Source organism: Meles meles, chromosome 19 (genome assembly GCF_922984935.1).
Source record: "Meles meles chromosome 19, mMelMel3.1 paternal haplotype, whole genome shotgun sequence".
Taxonomy (NCBI): domain Eukaryota; kingdom Metazoa; phylum Chordata; class Mammalia; order Carnivora; family Mustelidae; genus Meles; species Meles meles.
The window spans coordinates 50,964,001-50,987,458 of NC_060084.1; the positions used below are offsets into that span (position 1 = coordinate 50,964,001).

General features: G+C 53.7%; 1 protein-coding gene across 7 annotated transcripts; it reads right to left on the reverse strand.

The window, feature by feature from the left end:
* Positions 1-1,594: 1,594 nt before the first annotated feature.
* On the reverse strand, positions 1,595-23,319 carry ODAD1 (outer dynein arm docking complex subunit 1). 7 transcript variants are annotated; one of them, XM_045986892.1, is made up of 15 exons: positions 23,151-23,319; positions 22,712-22,804; positions 21,407-21,506; positions 21,050-21,239; positions 12,276-12,398; positions 11,811-11,924; positions 9,588-9,655; positions 6,906-7,093; positions 6,610-6,744; positions 5,782-5,864; positions 5,516-5,684; positions 3,336-3,499; positions 3,123-3,226; positions 2,742-2,820; positions 1,595-2,665 (listed from the first exon to the last, which is right to left on the reverse strand). In XM_045986892.1, the coding sequence occupies exons 2-15, from the start codon at positions 22,779-22,781 to the stop codon at positions 2,120-2,122; spliced, it is 2,133 nt and encodes a 710-aa protein (XP_045842848.1). In that variant the 5' UTR covers positions 22,782-22,804; positions 23,151-23,319; the 3' UTR covers positions 1,595-2,119. The 7 variants fall into 7 exon arrangements, 6 of the variants coding, with proteins under 6 accessions (XP_045842848.1, XP_045842845.1, XP_045842844.1 ...); XM_045986889.1 differs by having other exon boundaries at positions 11,811-12,398; positions 21,407-21,503; XM_045986888.1 differs by having other exon boundaries at positions 11,811-12,398.
* Positions 23,320-23,458: the final 139 nt, after the last annotated feature.

The following is a 23,458-nucleotide window of genomic DNA, read 5'->3' on the forward strand; positions in this document are numbered from 1 at the left end:
AATATTTAAAAAAAAACATTTTGCTCCTGTAACTGACCCTGTGGTGTGTGTGTGTGTGTGTGTGTGTGTGTGTTTGTGAGACAGTAACCTATGTGATCGCAACATCACTAAACATCCACAAGTTCAGGGCTATTGCACTGAAATAGGTAGATGGTAATACATGTTTCCAGAGGCAGGGTCAAAGCCAACATTAATTGGCACATTTTGGACGGTTACTGAAGCCAAGGCCAAACTCAGATGTGCCCCAACATTACCCCCTGACTCCCCGCCCATGTGGAGGGCATTTAGAGCTTCCATGTAAAGCGGGAATCCACACCTTCTTTTCTAGCTCCGGACCGAGGTCCGAGAAAACCTCCTGCAGCGAAAAGTTCCTTAAAACCTCTGTAATCTAGCAAAGGGGCGAAAATGGGACAGTGCTAGACCTCACTGGCTTGAACCTTAAAAAAAAATAGATCTAAAGACAGGGATTAGCTAAGCTAATTCAGCTAATCTAATTAGCTAATCTAAGCTAATTCAGGAAAATCCCACCTTTGCTAAAGTTTTCCGTGGACCAGCTCATTTCTTCACACAACAAGACTTTGAGGCCTGCGCTACCATCAACCTGTTTTAAGGCGAGTGAGGCGTAGAGTATTACCTTCCTTGATTGGGAGGGTTGATGGATTGTGTCTGGATTTGGTCAGATTAAATTTAGACAGGGAATTCAGCAGGACAGGTCTCCATGGCTAAGAGTGACCCATGGTGTTCTAACCCCCTCCTTCTCTAACCACCCCACAGCAGGAAGAGGATAGTCTGCTTTATCTCTGTGACCCTGGTCTTAGGGAGGTCCTCAAATATTCTTTTCCCTCTCTCCTTCCAGGCAACAGACAGACTGTACTTCCCACCATCCCTCCTCTTTGAAGTTACACATCGTCCAATGACCTGCTTGGGCCAAAAGATGCGAGCGCAAGTGACATGTTTCGTATCCAGACAGAAGCTGTAAGTCACTGAGTCCTCTTCCCAGCGCCTTAGAACCAGCAACGCTCTGGAGAGATGCTGTTCCCTCGGCCTGGGTCACAAGAAGGATGTGGGGCAGAGCCCTGAGGTGACCCACAAAAGACCAGTAACACTGGCCAAGTAGTAAGCCATTGCTACACGAGGCCACTGAGATCCTGGGCTTGTTGTTACTACAGCATAACCCAGCCTATCCTAACTGATATATCCTAGTCTTCATTAGAGCCTGAAATGTGACAGTCTCAAAAAAAGGGGGGGAGGGGCAGGAGGGAGCCTGGGTGGCTCAGTCAGTTGAGCATCTGACTCTCCATTTTGGCTCAGATCGTGGTCTCGTGGGTCATAGGATCCAGCCCTGCGTCCGGCTCCCCATGCAGCAGGGAGTCTGGTTGAAGATTCTCTGTCCCTCCCCCAACTCGCGCTCTCTCTCTCTGTCTCTCTAAAATGAATAAATGGATCTTAAATGAGTGCATGAGTGAATGAATGAATGAATGGGAGTAGGGACAAGGTCATACATTTCTGGGCTGGAGGTAGAGGAAACTGCCATGTCTCAGGCTTGCTCGCACACACACTTTTAACCAGGCTGGAGTCAAAGTCAGGCTCTGACCTTTATTTCCTCTGGTCTAAGCTCACTCTGACCCTGACGTCATTGCTCCTGTTCTTGCCCCGATGCTCAGTACTGGGGGCTCAGTACTGGGGGCTCAGTACTGGGGAGGGTGAGGAAGGAGGAGCTACAGAGACAGGGACATGAGGTACAAGGAGAGCCTGGAAGACAGACACAGGAGCGGGGATTAGAGGTGCAGGAGCAGAAACAGGAGGTGGGGTGCAGGGGAGGACAGCTGGGGAGGTTAGGGCAGAGCTGGGGAGAGGCGAACCCGGGACAGAGATACGCTGAATGGGAAGCCGGGAGAACAGGAAATTGGGAGACAGGAAGGGAGAGGCGGGTTGGGAAGCTAAAGGAGCCAGGAGACAGAGCTGTGGTCTCACGTGGTGAGGCGTGGACAGAAACAGACGGGGACACAGTGCTGGGCAGGTGCAGACAGCCGCGGGGCAAGAGAGACATGGAGAGTCATGGGGAAATCTCAAGGCAGGGAGGTCGAGCCCCGGGCCGGGGGTGGGGGGGGGGGGCGCCCTAGTCTTTGCTGGTGGTGGAGCCCCGGCGGGAGCTGGAAGTGTGGCGGGGGCTGGAGACTTGGCCTCTGCTGGACCCGAGGCCTCCACTCAGTTCCGACCCCATGCTTCTGCTCTCTGCGCCCACGTGGGTCTCGTGGACGCCGCTGGATGCCCCGTACCCAGTGGACCCCAGGTAGTTACTAGAGCTGGAGGTCCTGAAGGTCACATGGCCCCCCGTCGAGCCCCGGCTGGAGAGCGGAACCCCCATGGCGCTGGTGGAACCAAAGGTCACGTGTCCTACGCTGGAGCTGGGGTCACCAAAGGTGACCCGGCCGACATTGGAGCCGGTGGCACGGCCCCCACTGGACACCAGGACGCCACTAGTCCTCTGGCTCAGGATGGAGCTGGGCATGATGCTGGGGCTCTTGGCGATCCCCACGGGGGAGCCCGAGGAGACCTGCTGGGTGTCCGAGAGGCTGGCTATGCTGGGCGCGCTCTCGACCTTCCGCACGGCGTCCGCCAGCTCCTTCAGCTGCTGCTCCCGCGCCAGCTCCCGCGTCTCCAGCTGCGGGGGAGGCGAGTCAGCGTCCCCGGAAGGGGGCTGAGGTCCGGCCCCGAGCCCGGCAGGCCCCCATCCTCACCAGCTTTGTCACTTGGTTCCGCAGCTCTTCCTTGCTCATCGGAGCGTCCTCTTTGGCCTCAAAGCCTGGGGTGTCCTCCCTAAAGTGGGGGGAAGGCGGGAAGGGAGGACACTCGTAGCCACAAAAGGCCGAGAGCTCCTCATTGCTATGGACGGAGACCGTTAGCCGTGCTCTGGCCGGCACAGGGGCCTTTGGTCTTTCTGGTCTACCTGGGGCCAGCTCAGTCCTCTGGAGCCCCGACTCCTTCGGGGGTCTCCAGAGAACCCACACTCACCCTCTGGTACCCAAGAGCCACCTCCCCAAACCCTCCACCTCATTCTTTGTCCCCTCGGCCCCCATGGAACCGAATTCCGCTGCCCTCCTTCCTGCCCCATGCCTCACTGGTTGTCAGGGAGCTGGGGTGCGGCCATCCTCTTCGGGAGATTCTCAGGGCTCTGGCCCAGAACCAGGAGGGCGGTGCTAACCAAGCTGGGGGAGCTATAGTTCTAGAAGGCGGATAAACCCGTGGTCAGCTCATCCCCAAGGCCCCAGCTTCCAAGATTTGGGCTCCCTGTCCACCCACGCCCCCCCTCCCCGGACCTCCTGCCTCTCCACCTGAAAATCTAGGTAGGCCTGCACGGACAGGAGCTCGACCAGCCGCTTCTCGATGAGGCCCAGGAAGAGGCCAATGTCCCGGTCTCGCATGTGGATCTTGACTCCCAGGAGGTCTTCGATGACGGTGTTGTCACACTTGGCCCTGGTGAAGAGCTGCTGGAGGTCTGAGGTTGTGGGGGCGGGGGACAGGCTGTCACAGACTTGCTGGCCCCTGGGGGGGGGGGCTGTCCTCTCTTGCCCTCCAGTCTCCGCTGCCCTGTCAGCCAGCCAGGCAGCAGGAGAGTGTGGCCGGGGGGCCTGGCCATGGGGCTTAGAACCACAGAAGGCAGAAATCGAGCGAGGTCAACGGAAAAGCTAACAAAAGCACTGCCAGCTCTCAAGGCCGCCTTCTTCTTCTTCTTCTTCTTCTTCTTCTTCTTTTTAATTCATATTGTTCAGTTAGTCTCAAGGCCTCCTTCACACAGCTCTATCAGAAACACCCGTTCCATCCCACCCAGCGACCCCAGAGAGGCACTCACGTGCGTGCTCTACGGGAGAGGTCGGAGGCCAGCCACGCACCACCAAGGCTGCCTTCTTTGTTTTTTTCAATATTGGCCCCCACTTGCACCTGGCTGATTAGTCGTGGCCCTTGGCTGGCCCACCGGCCCCTGTCACGATCCACCCTTGGCTCTCACAGTTGGCCAGAGCGTGGCCAACTTGTATCTAGTTAATTAGTCTTTCAGGCGAACTGGCTATTGTTAATGACATTAGAAAGCACCCATGACCTTGACACAGACCTGCAGCCCACGGCACTGCGTCCCCACCACTTGCCCCCCGAGCTGCCTCCCCCTAAGCTCCCGACTCCTATGTAGTTTCCCCCTGGGGTCCCTCCCTGAACATCCCCCCACAATGCTCACGCTGAGCTCAGGGGCATCCCCAAACCCACTCCTCCCAAGTACCCCTCCCAGGCCAGACCCTGTGCGACCCCCTCAGTCACTGCCCATCTGTCTGATACCTCTGCGTCCCCGTCCCTCCTCTCCATTTTCCTCCTCTTCCAACACCCCCGTCCGTGGCCTCTCCTGCTTACAGCCCTCCCATGGATCCCCAGCGCCCCAGCCCCGCACCTCTTAGAATCTGCCACCTTCCCCCTCCCACTCCCACGCTGGCACCCCTTCTCCACACAAAGAGCCTACACTCCTACATGTATCTCCAGGCCTTGCCCCCACCTGCTGGGACCACCCCTGACCCCCAACTTTTCAGTGAAATCCTCATCCTTCAGAATCAGCCTGGGCTCTGGATGGTTCAGTGGGTTAAAGCCACCGCCTTTGGCTCAGATCACGATCCCAGAGTCCTGGGATGGAGCCCCGCATTGCATAGGGCTCTCTGCTCAGCAGGGGAGCCTGCTTCCTCCTCTCTCTCTGCCTGCCTCTCTGCCTACTTGTGATCTCTCTCTCTCTGTCAAATAAATAAATAATCTTTAAAAAAAAAAAAAAAAGAGGAGCGACTCAGCCTCAAGCATCACCGCTTCCAGGAAGCCCACAGCCACCCTGGCAGAGCCCACTTCAGCCAGCAGCAGGTGGTGCGACGGCTCAGGGCGCCCACATTCACGAGGGCCCCACTTGGGCTTGGGGCTCTGCTCTCCCCATCTTGTTTAACAAAGGGCCCTACCTTTTCACTCTGTCCTGGGCTCAGCCAACCCCAGCAGCCTTGAGGCTCCCAAGCTGCCGCCCTGCTGGTGTCCTTCCCAGCCCTGCCCTCGGGGCCCTTCTCACTATGCACCAGACTCGGTGCAGCCCTTAGGGTCATGGTCAGGACAGAGAAAAAGAGGTTCCTCCGGTATGACAGCCCCTACGGTGACCACAGGCTGGCTCCCCGGCCACCTTCTCAGCTTCCCAGCGGTGAACCCACCCAGTTCTCACGACAACCCCCCAAGTTGTCATCTGCCATCCCGTTGCCAGGGGGGTTTGGCTTGGGAGACCACACACCAAGCTTCCCAAATGATGGAGGTGGCTGCAAACCCAGGGCAGCCGGACTCTGGGAGGACGGCAGGATGGACGGCAGGAAGGATCTGGGATGGACAGACAAACCAGCACACAGACACGCTGTGGAACACCTCCCGGAGGCCGGCCCCTGGCTGGGCCCTGGGGGGGGGGGGTGCTCATCGCATCCTCCCACAGGAAAAAGCTGGGCCAGGCGCTCACCCGCCTTGAGCTTCTCCAGCCGCCCCCGCACGTCCTGGAAGTTGGCCTCCACGCCGAGGGCCTCCGCGTGCACCTCGTCCACGCGCTGCTCCAAGTCCTTTCTCTCCTGCTCTTGCTGCGCGCGCACGAGATCCTCGCTGGCGCGCGTGCTCGCCAAGGCCCTCTGCATCTGCAGGGCGGGCAGGTGTCCATTGCCAGGGGGGCCGCTCCGGGAGGCGCGTAGGAGATGGGGAGGGGAGCGGAGGGTGGAGGGGGCCTTCACTCACCTCGTTGATCTCCTCCTGCAGATGCTCCAGCTGCGAGTTCTGCTCGTTGATGAAGGTGAACTCAGCGAAGTTGCGCTCCTCCACTGGAGAGAGGCGGGTCCGGAGGGACGCACAGGACAGGGAGAGAGAGATGTTGAGAAAGACGACACAGACACAAGCACGCAGAGACAAAGAGAGACGGAGACGGAGAGGCAGAGGCCCAGGAAACCAGAGGGGACACAGAGGAAACCGGAGCAAGTCAGAGTAAGAGAAAGAGACGGCGGCAAAATCAAGAGAGACCCAGAAACACTGAGAGACGCAGAGACACAGAGGAAGAGAGGAGAGGGAGAGAAAACACCAGAGGTAGGGAGAGAGCCCAGGACCAGGGAGAGGACAGCAATAAGCACCCGGAGGGAGAAACACAGAGGTTGAGGGAAGATGTGGAGAGAGACCGGGAGGCCCGGAATGGGGAGCGGGGAGGGGGGAGACAGACGCGCCCAGAAACAAACGGATCTAAAGACACACGGAGGGGACTGAGAGATGCAGGCCAGAGGGGGACGCACACAGAAGGAAGGGCTCAGAAGGCCCGAGACGGGGAGGGAGAGAGACTAGGGAGAGGGCTGGAGGGGCAGAGGCAGGGCGGGCGGAGAGGAGCGAGGAGGGCGCGTCTGACGCCCCGAGTCTCCAGCGCAGGTGCCGGAGTCCCCAGGGCCCAAGCCGAGGGCCCAACCCTCGGTGACCGCGACGGAGCTCAGCCTGCGCCTGACCGGTGGGGGCGGGGGGGGGGGGAGGGCGGGGGTCCGGCGCCGGGGCCCTCAGCCTCCGCCCGCCGGCGCGGCCCGCACTCACTCTCCAGGTACTTCTCCACGAGCAGGTCCGGGTCGCTCTCCCCGGTCAGCTGGGACAGTTTGTTCATGGCGTCCTCGCAGCGCATCACCAGCTTCTCCTGGGAGGTCTTCCGGAGGCCCTCGGCCACCTCCCGGGCTGGAGGGAGGAAGGGCCGCTGAGACCCGCACCCGCGGTGGCCAAGGGCGCGCAGCGGGGTCTGGAGGGTTGCTGGGCTAAGGCCGAGCGCGCCCCGCCCGCCCTGCCCGCTCCGCCCGGGGGAGATCCCAAGCCCTTGGGGCGGACAGCCGGGGCCTCACCGCGCTTCTCGCGCTTCTCCACGACCGCGGGGTCCGGCAGCCGATCGCTGTTCTTGAGCTTGAGGAAGCGGTGCAGCTGCTCCAGGTGCCCGATCTGCCGCTGCAGGGTCTGCACCTCCGCGTCTTTCTGGGCCACCTCCTTCTCCGCCCTCTCCCGCAGCAGGTCCATCTTGCTCTTGGCCTCCTCCCTGCCGGTGGGGGTGGGGGTGGGGGGTGGGGTGGGGGGGAGTGAGCCCCGGGGTCGGAGAGACTGGGGGATCCGGGTCAGCCTGGGATCAGTCCCAGGGCGCGTACAGAATCAGGCTGCAGTTTCCCCGAGGTCACAAAAGGCAGAAAACTTTCCGGGTTCCCAGAGGGAAGTCAGGTTGCAGGCGGGGGAGGGGCGGAGGTGTGCTAGGCCATGGAAGGGACGGATGGGACACGGCTGCAGTGCACCGCGGGGCCAACGGTGGGCCTGGGAACAGGAGGCGGGACAGCGAGGAGGGCACAGTCAGGTCATATTCAGCTGGGGATCGGGGTGGACCCAGGGGAGAAGGTAATGGTGCTGGAGTTTGGGGGCCGTGTGGTTGGAAATATGAGGGGCCTGGACCATCCCGGGCCTCCTGTTGGGCAGGTGGATGACATCACCAGCGCTGAAGCGCCCACCCTGTTGGGGTATGGGGACACTCAGAAGCTTCAGTCACTGAGCCCCTTCTGACCTGCCCGTGGGAAAATGTGGCCTTTAAGCTTTTGAACACAGGGCGGCTCCCTGTAAATCCTGAGGGTCCCAAACCTACTTCCCAGGACACAGGATCACAGTCAGAGGGTCATTTTGTTGGGAGCACAGCCGGCCAGTGTCCTCATGTCCCTGCCCATGGACCATTCTAGTTCCCACCCTCACACCCTTGCCTCCACCCAGAGCTCCAGCTTCTTGTTCCGGTCAAATTCCTTTGTAAGACCTACACACATCAGCCCGTCCTCCTCGGTGGGACGCCTCCCCTGGCGCCCACCAGCCTTGGCCCCAGTGACCCCTCCAGGTGCGGGTGGCCGTCCTTCAGGGATTAGGACTCACGGTTCTTTCTGTGCCCTGGGCTCCATGCCAAACTGAGGGGCAGGGAAGAGGGGCCCTGACTTCCTGAGAGCCAGGCCGTGCCGTCATTACCGTCATGTCACAGTGGAGGAAGCAGGCTCAGAGAGGGGATGCGACCTGCTCTGGTCCAACAAGGAGGCGCTGGAGACGCTGCCTGGCCCCGCCTTCTGGCTGAGACCACCCTGTCCTGGTACCCAGCGCCCCCGCCCAACCCACATCGGCTGGAGGAGCAGTGGTTGAGGCTCTCACCGCACTGAGAGGCCACCATGGGTAACACTTGGCAGAAGAGAGGAGCCCACTCAGATTCTCTCTCTCTCTGAAGCCAAAGTGGAAAGGGCTAAGAACGGAAGAACAGGTAGCTGCAGCTAGAAGGATGCGTGGAGAGAAGCCACAGAAGGTCACGTTCTGAAAGTCAAGTTCGGATGAAGCCAAAGCCGAGCGTTGAGCAGAAGCCACCAGATGGAGTCGGGGCTCTGACGGGGTCGGGGTGGACCAAAGACAAGAAACTGCAGCATCAGCCACAAGAGGGAGGGAAGGAAGGACTGATCCGGGCTACGACGGGGGTGAACTCTGAAAGCGTCACGTTCCGTGAAAGAAGCCGGACACCAAATTATACACTGCCGCGAGATGCCTGGAACCAGGAAGTCGGTAGACACAGGAAGGAAACCAGTGGTTTCCAGGGAACTGGGGAAGACAGAGTGACTGCCTACTGGGTACCAGCTTCCTTTTGGGGTGATGAGAGCGTTTTGGACCCAGATAGAAGCGAGCGTCGTAGAGGCCACTGAACTGTACATTTTAACATGGTGAATTTTGTTATGTGCGTCTTAGCAAAAAAGGAAGGAAGGAAAGGAAGGGAGGGAGGTAGTGAAAGAGAAAGAAAGAGAGAGAGAGAGGGAGGAAGGGGAGGGAAGGGAAGAAAGGGAAGCAAGGAAAAGAGAAAATCACAGCAACCATTAGGTGGATTTGGGCTATCACAGATGTCCTGAGGAATCACGCAGTGTGGGTGAGCAGAAGTCATGAGGCAGAAAGAGACACTGAGTGGGTACCTGAGAATGGGACCTAGGAAACCACTGGGAGCAAGAGAACAGGGCACAAGCTCAGAAAGGAGCCGAGCAGGAGCAAAAGAGCGGGGAGTCCCTGCCGCCCCGTGCCAGGGACAAGCCAACACGCACGACAGCCTGGGCTTCTGGATTCCATGCATGTGACTCCATCAGAAGGGGGCCCGAGAGGATCTCTGTCCCTTTGGGCCAACACTGAGAAGGAACCACCTAATTACTCTCAGGCCCCAATGTCTCCCGGTCCCTGACCCCTGCCACCCCTGCGAGCCGCGAGTACCGGCTTGATTCCTTCTCTCCACACCCCATGTACTCAGGACCGCTAACAGACTGGGGCCCAAAGAAGTGGGTCCACACAGCCAACGAGTATTGCCCAAGGACCTGGGATGTCAGTGGAGGAGGGAAAGGGGGACCTTATTAAAAATAACAGGTTGTGACAGTCTGTTCCTCACCTGGAGTTCTGACCCCTCCCAAAGCCTTAGGGCAAGGTTCATAGTGCATGAGCTCCCTGGAGGCCTGTGGGCGCAGGGGGCGGGGGGGGGGGGGGGGGGACCCTACCTGACGGTGTAGGCGGCCGCTGAGGAGACCATTAGGGAGCTGACCATGTGTCGCAGAAGCTCGATTTCCTGTGAGAGAACAAAACCAATGTCCTTCCCACAGCCTCCTCCCTGTAGGGCTCTCCCTTCAGCCCTGTGGTTCTCCTGCCATCCAGGTGTGCGGACCTTCCCCATAACAGCTGCTGGGTAGGGGTGGGGATCCTAAGAGGTACCAAGTACACGGGCAGGGAAACTGACGAGCTGGGATGCCGGCTCCGAGGGCTTCTCCCGGCGGAACCCTAAGAGCACCACCTAAATTTGTGGTCCGCTTCAGAAATGTGCTTGAATTTCGCAGTGGTGACCACACGAACCCGTTTTCTAGTTCCAAAGAAATGTCTTTGCACTATTATGGGTAAAAAAGGTTCTTTTCGGGAGAAAGAAGGGAGGAAATTATATATATATTTGGACACACAGGTGATGTGTGTGTGTGTATAGATAGATAGATATCCAATATACATATATGCACATAAAATGTGTACACACACAGTCGTGCACGTACACGCGTACATGAACACACGAGCACACATACGTGCGCGTGCACACACACACAGAGATTGAAGTGGAAGAGATGGAAAGGAAATGGTGTTTCTCTGGAGTATCTTTCGGAGTAGTTTTGTTTTGGGAAATTCTCTTAAAGGCTCACATATTCAGGGGCACCTGGGGGGCTCAGTCGTTACGTATCTGCCTTCCGCTCAGGTCCCAAGGTCCTGGGATTGAGTCCCGCATGGGGCTCCTTGCTCAGGAGGGAGCCTGCTTCTCCTTCTCCCTCTGCCTGCCTCTCGCCCTGCTTATGCTTGCTCTCTCTCAAATAAATAAATAAATCTAAAAAAAAAATAATAACCAACAACCAGGGGCACATCAAAAGCACACAGAAGCCGGCTTGAAGGGCCCCCACTCGCTCCCACCGACTTGTCTCCCTGATCTGGGACAAGTTGAACATCACCACGCATGATGACCTCCATGCGGTAAAGGAAGAACCCACAGACACTTACCGATACCACACAAATACCCAGAGGAGGATGAGAAGTTCTTCCTTACGTATGCTCTCTTACACACGGAGGAGGAACGAAAGAGGTAGGAAAAAAAGATCCCCATTCGGCAGCCATCATGACAGTGATAATCATTATCGGAGGCCCCAGCAACAGAGTGGAAATGTGTCGGGGAGCAAGATATCTTTGTGATCTCCGAGAATCTCCACTTACTCCTCACCAAGAGAAAACTCACTGGAGAACCACGGCTGACCCGGGGATCAACGTGGACCTTGACTGTTGAGGGATGAATGGCCATCTCGTGCCTCCTACTTAATGAGCTCCCAGGACACAACATCGCCTCTGTGCTATTCCCCCCAAAACGCGCCACACAAATCTCATCGTGAAGAAAGATCGGACAGACCCATGTCGAGAGACTTTGTATGACACAACGGGCTTCCAAAATGTCAAAGTCATGACCACAAAGCGGGGCCAAGGGATGGTTCCAGAACAGAGCCCTGGACAGCCAAATGCAATGTGGGACCCTGACTGGGAGCTTGGAGCCCGAAAATCAAATTAGCTGTAAGGGACGTCATCAGGACCATTGGAGAACTTTAAATAGGGACTACGTAGAATTGTAATAACATTGAAGTTCCTGGCTTGGACAAGTGCCCTGTGTTCCTGCAAGAAAACGGTCTTATTCTTAGGACCAAAACACGCTGAAGTTCTTAGGGGCATCGTGTCTGCAGTGTGCTCTCCATAGTTCAGCAATCGTGATAACAAATCATTTTCGGTAAAAATAATAAGAGAGAGAGAGAGACAGAGAGAATGAATATGGCAAATTATCAGACTTTGTGAAGGCTGGAGTTCTCTGTACTGTCCTTCCAGGGAAGCGAAGGTGGACGAAAAAGGGAAGGACACCAACGGTTACAGAGATACCCACAGAGTGTAAACGGTCTTGCTTGCTCACTGATTGCCCTGGCCGATGATATTCAAAATGACATCTCTGGCTTCTGCAAGTCTGAAGGAGGCTGCTTTTTTTGTTAGAGGCGTCCCGGAACCTTCTCGAGGTCTCCATTCCCCCTGGACCGCATTAAACCTAGGACTCCGACCGATTCCTCACTTGAGGCCACCGTGCTGGAGTTGGCAAGGTGACTCTTGCAACCTCTCCTCTACCCCGGCTGGGCCGAGGGGTTCCAGGTTTTAGGGCCACTGACCTTCTGCAGCTTGCGGTCCACGTTCAGATAGCGGTTCCGCTCAATGCGCAGGAGGTCCAGCTCCTCCCGCAGCGCCGCGTTCCGCACCAGCTGGTTGTCAAAGCGACACGTGACCTGGTGGGGGGTGGGGGTGTACAGAAGTCTGAGGCCTGGTCTGCCTCCCTCTTCCACACTCTGACGAGTGTCAGAGGCAGAGCCTGTTCCCACTTTGGAGACCCTGAGAGCATTGCCCGGCCGCCCTAAGGACCTCGGCACCACTCTCCTTTCCTTGGGAACCCTCCATCCGCCCAGGACAGGATCTCCTGATCCTTCTCTGGGAGCCCTGAGTTTCAGGCCCGCCCGCCTCCCTCCTGGAATCTGGTCCCTCGTTCCTGGAACTTGAGTTCCATGGAACTGACCCTTACTCAGTTTTCCCCCCAACGCCCAGAGGTCGGGTCTGGAAAGAGCCAAGAGGCTGACTCTCACCCTGTCCAACTGGTCTTCTAGAATCTTGATCCTTTGCTGGATCTTGACTTTCTGATCCAGGATGACCCCCGGGGCCCTGACTTCCTTACCTGGGGCAAAGATCCGGGTCTCCCACTCCTGGATCTGGAGGAAAGAGGAGGATACCTACTTGTTGGCTGAATGTGGACAGACTGAGGAGCCAAGAGAGGGTGAGTGGCTGAGGGTAGCTGTCCCCTCCCATCCTTGTGGCCCCGGGCATCTGCCCTACCCTTCTGCTAATGATGCCCAACCTTCCATGTGGTTCTGGCTTCCAGTCACAACAAGGCACCTCGCCAGCCACATGACCTAAGTCCCAACAGTCACGGTGCTTGCTCTAGAGAGGGACAGGTTGCCTGACCCAAGCTGAGCCAGCCTCAATCCCTTCCCGGGATACTGGGGGAAATGAGCTGGATGCATGGAGCTCTGAGACTTCCACGATCATATTCCCCAGCACACGGGGGTTCCTGGAAGGAGGAGGCCAGTAGACAAAGCGGAGACAAGAGACTGAGAGATGGTGAGAATGAGCTCCGACACCATTAGAATCCCTGGGTCTGGTTATGGGTGAAATCTCTCTGAAGCCGTCCTCATTTCGGTGTTCATCATTACATATTTGGGGCCAGGCATCTCTCCAGTTAAACTGGAAGCTCCACGAGAGCAGATTTTTGTTTTCAACAAAAACCTACAAAGTAGGTGCTCAATAAAACATGCAGGTCGAGTGAATACATGAACTGCTGAAGACTCTGTCTTCTGCGTGGGTGGCTCAGTTGGTTAATTGTCTGACTCTTGATCTCAGCTCAAGTCGTGATCTCAAGGTCATTGAGTTCAAGCTCCATACTGGGCTCCATGCTGAGTGTAGACCCAACTTTAAAAAAAAAAACTGGATTTCCCAATTTGTGTGCTTTTAGGTGTTGGTTTATGTCCTGTCCACAGCCCACACTCCCACCACTGCAGACTCTTCTGTTTAAGTGTGAATCCCCAATACCCCAAAAGAGTGGGTATTTGCAGAGATAATCCAGCTAAGATGACATCCTTAGGGGGGACCCTGGTCCAATATGACCAGTGTCCTTACGCAAAGGGAAGATTTGGACACAAACATGCGCACAGGGAGAACGCCACCCAGCCAACACTTCCAGCCTCCAGAACGGTGGGACAATACATACCTGTCATTTCAGCCACCCAGAGTTCGTGGTACTTAGTAACGGCATCCCCTAGAAAACTAACACATGCCCCCCGCCACCCCACAGCATCACTGCCAACTCAAAGGCTGCACCACGGGGATGTTTAAGTCTTGAGGGAGACACACACCAACGTGGTCAGATGCCACATGAGCTACGGCTCGAGGCAGTTCCCAGGTTCAACACAAGGCAGCGCTATGTCCCTTTCGATGAGTCACATCTTTGGGAACAAGCATTTTTTAGCTGTTGCTGTGATAAAAACCAAATACCCAAAAATGTGACCGGTGGGGGACCGGGCCCAAGCATTCAAGGAATCTCTCTGTATGACTTTTTCCAGTGCATGTGAAACTGCAATTATCCCAGTAAAATTTTCAGTTACAAAAAGAAGAAAGAAAGAAATGAGTACTGCCCAGAAACCAGCATGGAGTAAGAGTGGTCAGTGCGATCTGACTCCAAGACCCAGAGGCACAAACATCCCACAGGCAAGTAATTGTGGCTTTGGAGAATGAAATACAGGGGTTTTTTGTGTTTTTTTTTTTTTCCTACAGGGGTTTTTTGTGTGTTTTTTTCTACTTATGTATTCTCTTTTTTTGAAACGGTCTCTAGGTTGTTAGGATGAAAACACTGGTTTATTTAAAGTAGATCTGTTAGCAGAACAAGACTGGACCCCAGGACAGCTCTTGGAACTAGCTGATTGTTCCATTTTTAGGAATTATATGAGTTAAACTGTTGGTAGCTTGGAATGAACCACTGTATTCATTTTCCTCTTTCTGCAAAACAAATTATCCCAAACTTGGTGGCTGAAAACAACACCCATCTATGATCTCGAAGTTTCCATGGGCCAGGGGTCCCACACAGTTCAGCTGGATCCCCTCCGCAGAGTCTCCCAGACCTTCAGGGCAGCGGTCTCATCTAGGACTCACTGCGTGGTCCCCTGCCAGGTGGCTCTCTCCGTGGGATGGCCTCTTGCACCTTCAAGGCCGGACAGATAACTTTTATCTTTGATCTACGCAGGGCCAGTCTCAGAGAGCACACCTAATGTGAGTGACGTCCCCTCCCTTCAGTCCCCTCCCCAGTGTACTGTATTTTGTTGGCCAGAAGCAAGTCACAGGTTCTACCCCCACTGAAGGGGCGGGTAGTACACAGCGGGGGTGGGAGGTCACCTTGGAATATGTTTACTACAGCCAAGAGGAGAATACAGGTTTCCCCATTCTCTGAAACTACAGCATTCCTATGAGACCCTTCATAAGCCAAACTGGCAGAAAGTGAAGAAGGAATTACCATTAGTTTATATGGAAAAAATGTATAGCGTTCCCCTAGCCCCAAAATAACCTCTCTTAGGCTTTTCTGATACCTTAGGACAACCCTTGCTGACAGATGCAGAAAATAAACTGAGATAAAACACAGATGCTCAGAGACGGTGCAAAAACTAGCAGCTGGAGGCTGACACGCTGAGTGTGGTCCCCAGGAAGGAGCTAGGGGCGGGGAGTGCGGGGGGGTGGCACACTCACTGCCTTCCTTCTGGAAGCTCCAGGCAATTTCTAGAAGCTGGATTCCTTGATTTATGCATTCCTTAGCTCGTGGCCACTCCAACCTTGGCTTCTTTTCCTCACACCTACCCAGTCCATCATCACATCATCTTCTCTGATTCTGACATTCCTACCTCGCCCCAAGGACCCTTGCGATGACACGGGGCCCACCTGGACAATTCAGGGTAACCCTCCCATCTCAAAATCCGTAACCACATGTGCGGAGTCTCTTTTGCCATGTAAAGTAACATACTCACGGGTTCCTGAGATTATAGTGTGGACATCTTGTGTGGGGGTGGGGACCATTATTCAGTCTACCATACTTCCTCCAGTGAAATTCTTTTTTTTTTTTTACTTTATAGTTTTATCACCCATAAGCAAAGTTTAGTTTGGCCGGATTTTAAATTTTGTCAATGAAAATATGCTTCCTGTATGTCTTATGTCTTGCTTCCTTCCTCGGGGCTGTGTGTAATTGTGATTAATTCATTTTTCGTCACTGTATACTATTCCACAATACAAATACACCACAATTTATTTATTCACTCAAATACTGCCGGACATTTGGGTTACTTCCGGTTTGGAGCTGGCTAGAGTGACTAATGCTTCTTTCAACATTCCTTTACATGAATCCTGGTTCTGGGGCACGTGCTCAGAAGTGTACTTGTGGGGCAGGAGGGAGCATTAGCAACAGATCTAAACCTGTTTTCTATTAGAAGGTGACTTTGGCTTACTTTCTTCCGAAACAGTTTCCATGGAAACATACTGGGTTAAGGTAAATATGGAATGACAGCTCTGTTCCCAGGCAACAGCGTTTATTATAAAAATGACCCCTGATTGGTCAACTACATTGGACTAGAAGGACTGCGAGCTGGGTTCATAGATCTCAAGGGCCAATGTGGCCAGCACTAAACAGAAACCTGGTTTCTCTGCGGTTACTCTTTTTTAAAGTAGGCTCCATGCCCAAGGAGGGGCTTGAACTCATGACCCTGAAATCAAGAGCTGAGATCAACATCCAGATGCTCAACTGACTGAACCACCCAGGCGCCCCTGCGGGGAATTTCTTGAATATGCTCCTCGCGGGGGCTTCGACTTAGACTCTATCCTCATGGCAGCAGTCCCTAGATGTTCAAGGAAGGTGTGTTTGATGCTGTCATGCCAAGATGCTTCTGTCTCCCGCCTGTTTCCTGTAGGAGTCATCATCCTACCAAGTGAACCTGGTATCAAGTTCTATAGCCCAGGTACCAATCCCTGTATCCCACAGGATTCACGCATCCTATGAGCGTGAATGTCAGGTGGGTGGAATCCAGAACTGCTTCTGGTGACCATGCCGAGTGGAGGTGGCCCCAAATCACAGTGTAAGTCTATCAGTAAATGTAATTGATAATGGGGGGGGAAATTTCAAAATACATGTGACAATTTATATACCCCCGACAATTCGTTAGGTGTTCCCACTTGCTGCTTCTCTCCCCAACACCTGATATTTGGGGACACTCATTTTTGCAAATTTGGTGAGTGTTTAATGGAATCTCACTGTGATTTTCATTTGCCCCTCTCTGATTACTATTGAGTAGTGAGTAATTCCTACATTTATTGGACAAATGAATTTCTTATTTCGTGATGTGTCAGCTCAAATCCTCTATTTTTAAAAACTGGGCTGACTCAGGCATGTGGATGGCTCAGTCAGTTAAGCGTTTGCCTTCAGCTCAGGTCATGATCCCAGGGTCTGGGGTTGAGTCTCACATCAGGCTTCCTGCTCTGCAGGGAATCTGCTTCTCCCTCTGCCCGTCCCCCACTCATTCTCTCTAATAAATAAATAAATCTTTTTTAAAAATAAGCAAAATAAATACAATTGAGCTGACTCTTCAATAATTCGTAGGAGTTCCTTGTATGTCCTTGCTACTAGTCCTTTGTCAGCTACACGTGTTGCAAGTAACTTTCCATTCCATGACTTTGCACGCTCTTTATGTTTCTTTTAACAGAAGTTATTAACCTTGAAGTCACAGGAAGCAACAATCTGTTCCTTTAGAAGTAGAGATTTCTATAACTTATTTAAGAAATCCTTCCCCACCTCCACACATCCAGATCTCTGATCCATCTGGAATTAAGTACACCTGGGAGTACGAGGTGAGGTAAGGGTCTGGTTTCATCTTACGGTATGAATATCTAATTTTCACAGCACCCTTATCCTCTTTTTCCATTTCTTAAAGTTATACGTCAAGTGTCCATATGTGCGTTGGTCTCTTTCAGGACTCTCTTCTGTCCCATTGATCCATTTGATTAACCCTGCATCAACTGTAAGAATTTTATAATAAATCTTGATAAATGATACAGCAAATCCTTTCACATTGTTCTTCTTTTAAGTCAGTCTAAGTCATCTTGTCCATTGCACTTCCATATAAACCTTAGAATCTGCTTGTCAATTCCATCCATTTAAAAAAAAAAAAAACTTTCGGGGGCACCTGGGTGGCTCAGTGGGTTAAAGCCTCTACCTCCAGCTCAGGTCATGATCTCAGGGTCCTGGGATCGAGCCCCGCATTGGGCTCTCTGCTCAGCGGGGTGCCTGCTTCCCTCTCCCCCGCCAACAGCCTGCCTCTCTGCCTGCTTGTGGTCTCTGTCAAATAAATAAACAAAATCGTTTAAAAAACACTTTCAGTACTTTGGATCTATACATCAATTTGGAGATCTGACTTTTTTTTTTAAGATTTTATTTATTTATTTGACAGAGAGAGAGATCACAAATAGGCAGAGAAGCAGGCAGAGAGAGAGGAGGAAGCAGGCTCCCTGCGGAGCAGAGAGCCCGATGCGAGGCTCGATCCCAGGACCCTGAGATCATGACCTGAGCCGAAGGCAGCGGCTTAATCCACTGAGCCACCCAGGCGCCCCAGAGATCTGACTTTTTATGACACTAACTCTTCAAGTCCTTGTATAGGTCTCTACACTTATTAAGCTCCTCTTTACCAGCCCTCAGTAAAATATTACAATTTACTCCATAGAGGTCTTGCACACTTTTGTTACCTTTCTTCACAGGTACTTCTTTTGGTTATTATAAATGCATATTTTCTTCTTTTATTTTGTAACAGTTATTGCTAATACAGCGCAATATTAACTTTGCATATGAGTTCTGTATCCGGCCACATTGTTAAAAGACCTTATTAATTACAATAAGTTGGTGTTAGATTCTTCTGGATCTCCCACATACACAAATACATCATTTACAAACAATGACAACTTCATTTCTTCCTCTCCAATGCTGACATTGTTTTTTCCCCTTTCCTGGTCGTACTGCAGCAGATAGGACCTCCAGCACAATGTTACAAACAAGTGGTGCTAGCTGGCATCCTTATATTGTTACTGATCTCAAAGATAATCTTTGTCATGTTTTGTTATCAAATATGACATTTTCTGTAGATGTTTTATAGTTGCCCTTCACCAAATTCAGGAAATGTCCTTATATTCCTGGCTTCCTTTTTTTTTTAAGGTTTTATTTATTTATTTATTTATTTGACAGAGAGAGACAGAGCACAAGCAAGCACAAACAGGGGGAGAGGCAGGCAGAGGGAGAGGGAGAAGCAGGCTCTCCGCAGAGCAGGGAGCCCCATGGGGGGGTTCCATCCCAGGACTCCAGGATCATGACCCAAGCTGAAGGCAGACCCTCAACTGACTGAGCCACCCAGGTGCCCCTTATTCCTTATTCCTGGTTTCCTAAGAGTTTTTAGCATGAAGAATGCTGAATGTTATTATTTTTTTTATTTCTACATAGACCAGTGCTATAAACGGTGCAAGTCCAAGGACCATCCATCATCAGTCTCTGATGTGACGGGCTTGAAAAATGAGAGCAAGCATTAAAGCAAGCATCAGAAATGGCACAAACCTTCTAAAAGCAGCAGTCAGTAGTAGATTGGAAATTTTAAACATTGGTCCATTAATACATAAATTTTGTGAAAATCTATGTTGTCTACTTTTTTTTTTTTTTGCCAGAAAATGTCTATTCTCTCTCATTCAGAGATAATATTTTCATTGGGTACCTGTTTTTCTATTTTCTTAAAGATTTTATTTATTTATTTGAGAGCAAGAGAAAGCACAAACAGCGGGAGGGTCAGAGGGAAAAGCAGACTCCCCGCTGAGCAGGGAGCCTGACCTGGGACTCGATTCTAGGATCCTGACATCATGACCTGAGCTGAAGGCAGATGCTTAACCTACAGAGCCACCCAGGTACCCCTGGGTGTAAAATTCTGACTCTGATGAGTTTCCATGAAAGACTGAGGAAAACCAATCCCAGCAGCCAACCCCCACAAAGCCACTGCACTACCACGAAACAGCCACAAGTCTGGCATGTGTGAATCAGAATTCAGCTTCCAAAAGGAAGCTTGGGGAGCTCGTGAGAGCAGAGCAAACAAACTGATTGAAAGTCAAATGGAAGAAAATTCCATGGTAGGGGGCGCCTGGGTGCACAGTTGGTGAAGCGACCGACTCTTGGTTTCAGTTCAGGTCGTGATCTCAGGGTCGTGAGATCAAGCCCCACGTCAGGCTCCCCACTCAGCATGGAGTCTCCTTGAGTTTCTCTCTCCTTCTCCCTCTGCTTCCCCCACTCACTCACTCACTCTAAATAAATAAATATATAAATAAATAAATCTTTAAAAAAAAAAACCCAACTATGTGGTAGACAGAATGATGCCCCCCTACCCCGCCAATATGTCCACCTATCTTAAGCCCAGAAACTTGTGAATAGATGGACCCAAATGGCAGAAAGGACCTTGCAAATGTGGGAAAGTTAAGGATTTTTGGGATGATTTACCTGAATGACCTGGGTGGGCCCGGGGTAATCACAAAGGTCCTTATGAGTGAAAGGAGGGGGCAGGAGAGTCCGAATCAGAGAAGGAAGAGGTGAGAGTCACGCACATGAGAAGGACAGCTGCCCGCGGCCGGCCTCGCAGACAAGGCAAGGAGCCATGAACCAAGCCATGCAGGAAACTTCTAGAAGTCGGAGAAGTCAGAAACACATTCTCCTCCTAAGACTTCAGAAGGGGTACAGCCCTGCTCACACCGGACTTTGGTCCAGGGAAGCCCGTTTTGGACTCCTGTCCTCCGCCGCTGTAAGATAATTCATTTGTAAGATTGTATTTATTCATTTGAGAGAGAGAGAGAGCATGTGCTTGAGCCGGGGGTTAGGAGAGGGAAAGGGAAAGGATCTCAAGCAGACTCCGTGCTGAGCGCAGACCCTGACCCACGGCTCACTCTCCTCAATCTCAAGACCCTGGGATCATGACCTGAGCCATAATCAAGAGTCAGGCGCTTAACCTACTGCAGCCCCCAGGCGCCCCTAGTTTGTATTATATTTTAAGCCACCAAGTGAGTGGTAATTTGTTACAACAAAAATAGGAAATGATACAGACCACCACTGTAAGTAACCTTCAAAGTCCTGTTTGTGGCCCAACAGTGAGCAAGAAATCCTTCGGTCTAGGCAAGTGACTCTTTTAACCAAAACTAGAATAGAAAATCTTGGAATGCATCCCACCTAGGAAACATCGGTATTACCTGGAGAAACTTCTCTTTGAGATCTACGTGTGTGTTTATATCCATATGTGTGCAAGCTGTCTCTCGGGAAGTCATGGTCATAAAAACCTGAAAGGACACTGACCTACAGAAGTTGCATTGTTGCCAAGGTCAAGACCTGGAGGCATGGGACTGGAAACCTATTGTAGACTCTGCCATATTACCAGCATCCTCCTTTTGCCCATGAAGAAAGTAGGGCCCAGAGAGGTAAAGTCTTGCCCTCTGTCACACAGCTCGGACAGGACAGGGCAGGGATTCTAATGTAGGCTTTGCTGACTCCAGGGGGTGAAGCTTTCCCCTTTAACCACACCAGGTCCCTGTTTGGGATGTGGGGGACTGTGCTAAGCAGAAAGCACCCAGATTCCCACTAGAGCCTGAATGTAACTCTCCTATGTGGCTGCTTTCCATGAACCCATTTCTCAGGCAAAGAAGCTAAGGCTCAAAGCAGTTCCTTCCCAGCCCCTACGGGGGATCCCCTGAGTCTGGTGTCAGAACCCACCTGCTTGTCCAGGGTTCTGGTCTGCTCCTGGAGCTCCTTGACCTCGGCCTGCACTTGGACCTGGCACTTGAGCAGCCGACCCATGTTCTCCAACCTCTCACTGTCCCGCAGCCGCTTGACCTGGCTCTGGGCCACGCTGATCTGCACCTGAAGTTTATCCCGCAACCCTTCCAGGCGCTGGATCTCCTCACTGCCCAGGCAGGGAGGGCGGAGCAAGCCAGCAAGGGGCGGAGCTCAGAGTCACTGAAGGCCAGAGGCAGGGCTGGCCCTCCCCCCTCTTGGAGCAAGGAGTGGGAGCCCCAACCCCCCTCCCAGTAGAGCCCCCTCCCCAGCTCCAGGACCAGGCAGTGGGCTCACAGCTGCTTGTTGATGCGCTGGTGGACTTCCTTGCTGTAGGCCCGCCTCTCCCCCTCCATCACTTTGCATTGCCGCTGTAGTCTGCTCAGCTCCCAGTCTACTGAGGGCAGGACCAGCCAGGGGGCTCAGGAGGCATCCAGGAGGCCCCAGCCCCTTCCTCTCCAGGACCTAGGAATTCTGGCTCCCTCAGGGTCCCCACAAACTGCAGCAGAAGTGCACACCCAGGCCCGGCCAGCCCTCTGGCACTGCACCTCGGCTCCTCTCCCCCTTCCCACTCCAGTACCCCAAGCTGACTTCAGGATTCTTCCCATCACTCCTGCCCCAGGTTTGGCACACATTCCCTTCCCCACTAGAGGGCGCTCTTGGTGGACTTCTTGGTCTTTGGGGACCTGCCACGTAGGATCTGGAACTTGGGAAAGTTGAGGATAGGTGCCAAGAATTGAGGACAGCATTTTAGCTCCCTTCGTCCCCTTCAGTCCCCATCACCTGGCAGTCCTCTGGCCCATCCTCCTGCTTCCTCACTTTCAGCCCATGCCCTACGCTCAGGCTTCCTCCTGTTCTGCCTGGACCATTGCCCCAGCCTCCTCACCAACCTCTAGGCCTCCCTTCACAACAGCCCCAAAGGGTCTTTCTACACCCAGAGCTGACACCGCCCTCCCCTGCTCACAGGGCTCCCTTGGAGCTCCAGGGCCCCCAGGACAATTTCCCAGTTCCTCAGCCCGGTGTTCAAGGCCCTATATGATCTGACCCTACCCTACCCACCACTCGAGTCTGGTCCACCAGCTCCCCACCTCCCACGGCCCAGGGGCTCTCAACCAGCCATTCTGCCTCGCACAGAGTTAGCAATGTCTGGAGACATTGTTGACTGTCACGATGCGGGGACGGGGCAGGGGAAGGTGCTCGTGGCAAGTAATGGCTAGAGGTCAAGGATGCTGCTAAGCATCCCACAATTCCCCAGGACAGTCCCATGACTAAGAATGATCTGATCCCAAGTGCCGCCAGTGTGGAGGCTAAGAAACCCTGATCTAGCATACGCTGCTGTCTCTGCTGAAACAGTCTTCCCTGCCTGCTCCCATTGGGAATTCCTGGGAAGAGTTCCAAGCCCCACTCCAACTTCTCCTACAGGAAGTCTTCCCAGACTGCCCCACTCCCCAGGCTCGGCCTAGCCCCTCTGCCTGCTCCACCTCCATTCCCACGGCTAGAAGGTCTCCCTGTCCTCAGTGTGCTGCAGTACAGTATCTGGAACTTGGGGAACGGAGGAAAAGAATGACGGGGGGGGGGGGGGAGCAAGACTGTATGAATTACCCATTCCTTCCAGGAAGGCCTCACTTCCATCCTCAGAGCGGGTGCTCCCTAAAGTTTGTCCCAAAGGCATCTTGGCCAAAGCGGGCGGGGCTCCTGCAGGGGTGACACAGGACCCCTTCAGACAGCAAGCAGGAGAGGGCCAGAAGGAAGGTGGGGACCAAGCGCGAGGGACTAGGAATTGGAAGGTGACCCCAGAACCAGCTGTGATCTTGAGTCTTAGTGCCTCCAATGTGTTGGAGGGGGTCACCTCTCAGGCCTCTCTCCATGCCCCTCCAGACCTCCCACCTCTCCCATTTTTTGACTTGTGTTTCAACTCTAACTCTGGCGCGGGGGACAGGCCCCCTAGGCTCGCGGTATCTCTGAGGCGTGGCTGTTTGTGGAAGGAGACACGCACAGGGAAAACCTCCGCCGGCTGAGGGGAGCGAGGCCCAGTCCCTACCTGCTGGAGTGCCTGCCCTGTCCTTGGTGCTCCAAGTTCACTGTTGTGGCCCGGTTACTGGGGAGATAGAGGGCCAATGAGGCCTGAGGGTGGAAAGGGAGACTGGGGAGGGGGGAACGCTGAGAAGGAGGAGCCGTGGGAGGGGACGCTGGGGAAGAGGGGCCGGGACAGCCTGAAGACCTGAGAAGACTGGGGGGAGGGGAGTGGTACAGACGAACTGGGAGGGGCGGAAAGCCCTGAGAGGGGCGGGGCTGGGAGAACTTGCGGGGGCGGAGCTGTGAGCCTTGCGAGGGGCGGAGTAGGGCGGG

Excerpts from the sequence above, each read along its gene's own strand:
- ODAD1 (XM_045986888.1), bottom strand. The coding sequence starts at position 22,781 with ATGCCTTTGGGACAAACTTTAGGGAGCACCCGCTCTGAGGATGGAAGT. Across the intron at positions 21,507-22,711 it reads GGCCTTCCTGGAAGGAATGG|TAGACTGGGAGCTGAGCAGA; the intron begins GTAATTCATACA and ends TCCTGCCCTCAG. Across the intron at positions 9,656-11,810 it reads TGGACCGCAAGCTGCAGAAG|GAAATCGAGCTTCTGCGACA; the intron begins GTCAGTGGCCCT and ends GTTCTCTCACAG.